General features: G+C 45.1%; 1 protein-coding gene across 1 annotated transcript; it reads left to right on the forward strand.

Moving 5' to 3' along the window:
* The first annotated feature begins 790 nt into the window (after nt 1-790).
* On the forward strand, nt 791-2340 carry LOC147973730 (aspartic proteinase nepenthesin-1-like). Its single transcript, XM_087522224.1, has one exon. The coding sequence runs from the start codon at nt 863-865 to the stop codon at nt 2213-2215; it is 1353 nt and encodes a 450-aa protein (XP_087378350.1). The 5' UTR covers nt 791-862; the 3' UTR covers nt 2216-2340.
* The last annotated feature ends 3766 nt before the right edge of the window (nt 2341-6106 follow it).

Below are 6106 nucleotides of genomic sequence, written 5' to 3' on the forward strand. Positions count from 1 at the left end.
GACTAACCATGAATATTATTTGAACATTTTTGAAACATGAACTTTAGAACTTCATGAAACTACAAAAACTGTGATTGTTAGACTTTTTTTTTGTCAATTTGCACAAGTTATTTTCCGTTGTTATTAATAAACTTACTAATGTGTGCAAGAACAGAACATTGTTATATATCCACGCGAAAACCATCATGCAATATTCCAAAAAAAATTGTTTCATTGTGTTTCGTAAACTCAAAATTCAATACATATTAAATATTGAACTTGTTTCGAAGATATCATCAAAAGAAAGACACACGTTCATACAGACTATTTACCTTGTATTTATTTTAAAATATATGGTTGTTTAAAGTTTGGATTCAAAATAAAATCCACGTCACATACTAGTGTGTAGGAGAGAGAACTAGCAGGTGCTGCCTTGCTCCATAAAGTTGTGAGATGGATTTAAATATGAGAATGAATACATGGCATGAGTGCATCTCTAACCATATCAACGGTTTAGCCATGCACGGGATATCCTGTGCATGGTAGAATCACTTTTCTCATTATCTTATAGCATCATTGTCCACGGATAGGGATAGGCCGGCTAGGCTTAATGCCTAGGTGCAGGCACTAAGTTCTGTGCTTGAGCGAGGAGCAACAAAAATATTGGAAGTGATGATTCGCAAACAAAAAAAATCTAGAAAGTGGCTTGGACAATCTTGTGGTTATGCATGTTTTTGTGGACCTTTTTGCAAAGTTGACTGGCACACCGTTGCTACATATAAGTCCAACATCCTAAGTGCTCCTCGACGAACATGTAACCGAATTATCAAGCTTTCCACCTAGTAAAGTGCTCAACGGCGTGAGCGTGTGCACGTCGAAGGACATGCCTGCGCTGCAGCTCTTACCCTATGCTCTCTTCCTCACGGCCTTGCTAGCCTCGTCGGCGGCCGGCCACGCGGCGGCGTCCCTGCGGGCTCACCTCACGCACGTGGACAGCGGCCGCGGCTTCACCAAGCACCAGCTGCTCCGCCGGATGGCCGCTCGGTCACTGGCCCGCATAGACAGCCGGTGCCCAGCACCTGGCCGTGGCGCCAATGCGCACCCGGTGACCGCGCCCGTGAGCCGTGGCACCGTGGGCATAGAAAACATGCAATCCGAGTACCTCGTCCACTTTGGCATCGGCACGCCTCGCCCGCAGCGCGTGGCGCTGACGCTAGACACCGGCAGCGACTTCGTCTGGACGCAGTGCTTCTGCCAGGTCTGCTTCCCCCAGCCGTTCCCGGCGATCAACATCTCCGCCTCCGGCACCATCCACGGCGTCTCGTGCTCCGACCCTGTCTGCTCGCAGGGGGGGCTCGCGCTCTCCGGGTGCACCGCCCGCGACAACATCTGCTTCTACACCTACTTCTACGGCGACAACTCGATCTCGACGGGGCAGATCGTGGAGGACACCTTCACCTTCCAGCAGGCGCCCAACGACGGCAAGGTCGCCGCGGTGCCGAAACTCCGCTTTGGTTGCGGCATGTTCAACACCGGCCTCTTCGGATCAAACGAGTCCGGCATCGCCGGCTTCGGCCGCGGGCCGTTGTCTCTGCCGTCGCAGCTCAAGGTGGGTGGCTTCTCCTACTGCTTCACCAACATCGTGGAGTCCAGGACCAGCCCCGTGTTCCTGGGCACGCCGGATGACCTTCAAGCGCAGGCCACGGGGCCCATCCAGTCCACCCCGTTCGCCCGGGGTCCAGACAGCACCAAGTACTACCTCTCGCTCAAAGGCATCACCGTCGGCAAGACGCGGCTGCCATTCAACGCGTCGACGTTCGCGTTCAAGGGCGATGGCTCCGGCGGGACGATGATCGACTCCGGCCTGAGCATCACGAAATTCCCGCGGGCCGTGTTCCTGAGCATCGTGGAGGAGTTCAAGGCGCAGGTGCCGCTGCCGTCCGACATGGTCGCCGGCATGCTGTGCTTCTCCGCCCCGCATAAGAAGAAGGCGCCCGCCATGCCGAAGATGACCCTCCATCTTGAAGATGCGGACTGGGACCTTCCACGGGAGAACTACGTGCTGGACCTCGACGGCGGCGACGGCGACGACGACGGGACGTGCGTGGTGATACATGCGGCGGGCGAGAGCGGCATGACCGGCATAGGCAACTTCCAGCAGCAGAACACGCACGTGGTCTACGACCTGGAGAGCAATAAGCTGGTCTTCGTGCCCGCTCGCTGCGACAAGCTGTGACTCAACGTGCACGTACGTGTGCATGCGTCAACGCATGCATGTACTGGTTACGTTTTGTGTTCGTACTAAAAACGAGCACGAAGGAATCGTACCAGTGCTAAATAAACAAGGGGAGATTAAAGCTATTTTTCCGTGTAAATACGCCTAGTCATCTTTTTTATGCAGGAAAAATACACCTAGTCATCTTTTGTTGTGACAAATTTCCAGTCACCTGAAAAAATATGCGTCTGAACCAGTCTATATACGTCAGTAGCCTGAAAAAAATATGTTGCATCGGTCACCGACTCACCGTCTCCAAGGACTCCCCTGTTGACCATTTTTTTCTAAAAAAAAAGACCTTCTTCAAGGGCCATTGGATCAACGGCTGAAAATAGATCAGGGTTCATCTTCAACCTTCGACTTCTTCTTCCTGGCGTAGCCGCCGGCCCTCCTCTCGACCTTCCCCCTACAGTCGTGTTGGTCGCGGCCCCGACCAAGCCATCCCTCTAAGGCCCACACTAGTGAACAACTCCAGCGAACCCCTGCGCTCCCCACATCCCTAAAATAGATAGTGAGGCTGCTGCTTCCCAGCGAACCTGCACCCCCACATCCCTAGGAAAGATTGCGAGATTGCTTCTTCTCTGACAAGGTCTGACCTCCACATCTGCAAGTAGGAAGAAGCAAAAAGTGACTGATGCCAAAAATAATTTTAGGCAGATGAGGTTTAGCAAAAATAGTCTTGCTAAATCTTAATTGGCTGAGAGTTGGTTATCTCTCTTTTTTTTTGGTTATCTCTCAGCTGATACTATATTCGTGAGATTTTACATTGAGATTGTTGCAAAATTTTCTTTTCAGTTTTTTTCTTTCTTATTACATGTTATGTCACTTGACTTCTCTCCATGACATGGTGTGCGATGATATGAAATATGTTGCCAATGAACAAGAAATGCGGAATAGACAAACGCCGTCTTTAGAAGCTAATCACTGAAACAAATGGCGGACATCATCATCGTTAAGAAACACTGGCCACGGTAGGCTGACGCTTCAGACACGTCAGCTGGGGATGGGATCCGTGTCCTGCTGCAAGCTTGCAACTGTTGACAGCCATGCTATAGATTGAGCATCCGATCATGGTCCCAGAACTGACCACCATGCCAAAATATTCCTTCGACAAACAGTTCGCACGCAGAACCATGACAATGATGTAATTAAGATGTGGTATGGCGAGGGCCTGTACAAGTGTCACTTTGTTTTACTGTCGATTAAGTGTAATTTCTAATCACCAGCGGGCGGCGTATAGTCAGAGGAAGAAGGAGGCTAGTACGTATGATCTTGAATGTAATTTTATTATTTACTGGTCATTTTATGTCCAGTTGTGTATCAATTGTACCAGTTGTGTATGTGTGTGTAGTGTTAATATTCATCACCCACGATGCAGAATAAGTTATTCTTCACCCGAGGTAATCTTACAATCACTTTATAATTAAATTACATTTAGAATTCAAATTATTACATTCATATTGATTCACTGTATAAAATTTGGCATAAGAAAATAAAAATAGGTCATAAGACGGGAAAATTTGTAATTTATGTAAATTTTACACTATGTTTTTACGTTTGTAATTTTACGTAACATAAAATATTTTTTACGACGATTATATATTTTCTTACGGTCTTTTTTTATGTTGAAAATAAGTCAAAACTTACAGAACGTAAAATTACGGTGCATTGATGGTAAAATAGAGGGGGGGGTGAAGAATAATCATTCCTCACCCAGGGTGACGAATAGTCAATCCGGGAAAATCCATCCTACCACCCAGTGGTAGTTATCCCACATGTCTCATATACTATCATATGGTATTCTATATGTTACTTTATCATTATAAGTATATTCATATATTATATATAAGATAATCCAAAGTGGGTAACATGAAAAAATTGCAAGTTGGCCCATAATTTTTATTGTATTTGTGAAATACGTATATATTTGTACGTAAAATGGAGCATACTGAAAATACGATGCATACTACCTAAAAGTACTATATATACTACTTAAACATTTTTATATACTACATACTACGTGTACATACTCTTCAATTTGGTAGATACTACACACAACATACAAATCTCAAGTGGTTATAACTACCACTGATGGTAGATAAAATTTGTATGTATGTATATATTAATTAGATCTAAGATGTTCTTTGAATATCTTTATTCAAAAGAAAAGGCGGTTCAGCTTGCAAGATAATATTTTATCTACAAGAGGATATTTACACGTGTGGGACTTTCCTTTTCATGTCTACTAAGTTGATGGCACTAATCAACTAATCCATTGTCGATTTCCCTTATCATTGTGTGAATCTCGACACGCTGGCATCATATGGATCTGAGTATCGACTTAGACGTTAAAAAATGCAAACATTCTCCCTCCAACGATTCGGGCTCGCCGGTAGCCGGAGTCGAGATCCGCAACCAGTGACAAGTCGATGGAAACACCGGAGTCATGTGCTCCTACCGCCGGACTCCATATGGCACATATGTATTCCTCTTTCCCAATACGCCATGGATACCGTAACCTTCCATAGCCATCGGACTCAAAGCATATATTGGAGGCATGCTTTCCGGCAAACATTATTTTAAAAAAGAAAATTTTATTGACATAATCAGTGTCTCAAGGCTATACAACATTATCGGCATATAAAGAATGTTTTTGAGTGGCTCAATGGCCAACAACATGAGAAAGAAACCCCCCCTCCTTCGCTTTGTCAACTAGAGCTTGCCAAACATCCATCACAATGATGTAAAATCATTGAGATAGCGCATCATCTTGCAACAGCCAGCGCCCTTGGGCATCTAGCACTGGTCTATGAAACAGAATTAGGCCTAACTCTTTGATCTAAAGAAAACCTCACATTGACAAGAGATATGGCCATCTAACAATATCGAGCTGTAAAAAATGAGTGACTACTTTTCCACACTAATTCAGAGTGGTGTGTGTGGTTGTCAATTTCCAAAATAAGAGCAAAAAAACAGTGGGCGTTGGCGTGATGCGCATGTGCTCGAGGCTCGAGCAACTAATCTTTGAAACTTCGAGAGCAACAATAATTGAGAAAGTGACATGATTCACAAATAAGAAGAACAAAAAGTGGCATTGGTGAAGAATCTCGTCTGAAGAGGTAACCTTCGGACCTGATTTCATTCCATACGACCAGCCACGGTGGTATGTTTTACGTTGTCTTTTGTTCTACCCCTCTTCGGTAAATCAGCCGCCATTCCTTCATACGAGCTCGGAATTTGACGTTTTTGTGCTCGTTGGATTCGTATAAACGACATCGATCCATCTCTGGTATTAGATCTTAGTTTTGAATAATTTGAAAAAATGACTATTTTCACTCTCCGAAATAGTGAAGTGTGGTACCGTGAGTCGTACGTATTGAGCCCGTCCTTGGTCCTTTCATCGTGCATGGTCCTAGGTTCCTACAAAACACCTGTATACACAAGAAAATAAAGGAAACTAATAAAAACCAAATAAATTACTAAATGTGCAATGCTCACAAGGAGAAGTGTAAATACCGATGATCATGCATAATGGACAAATATTTGGTTCAATGGGACAAGATATGAAAAGAACATGCAAAAAATGAGCTCTAAAAATGTGTAAAATATAAAGCCATCGCATGTAGCTGAAAAAAGGTTTGCTTAGTCACTTCTCATCTGGAGCATCAGATGTTCATCTAGCAGTGCAAAACAGATCGTGTCCTGTTCATCTTCTTCCTCCCTTCTCTTTCTCCCGCAGTGACGATTCGACCTCCTCCCCCATGACCTATGAGGGAGTCCTGGACTAAGGGGTCCTCGGGCGTCCGGCCTGCTAGCCATGGGCCGGACTGATGGGCTGTGAAGATACGAAGA

This window comes from Triticum urartu, chromosome 5A (genome assembly GCF_056163025.1).
Source record: "Triticum urartu cultivar PI428250 chromosome 5A, HENAU_Tu73, whole genome shotgun sequence".
Lineage (NCBI taxonomy): Eukaryota > Viridiplantae > Streptophyta > Magnoliopsida > Poales > Poaceae > Triticum > Triticum urartu.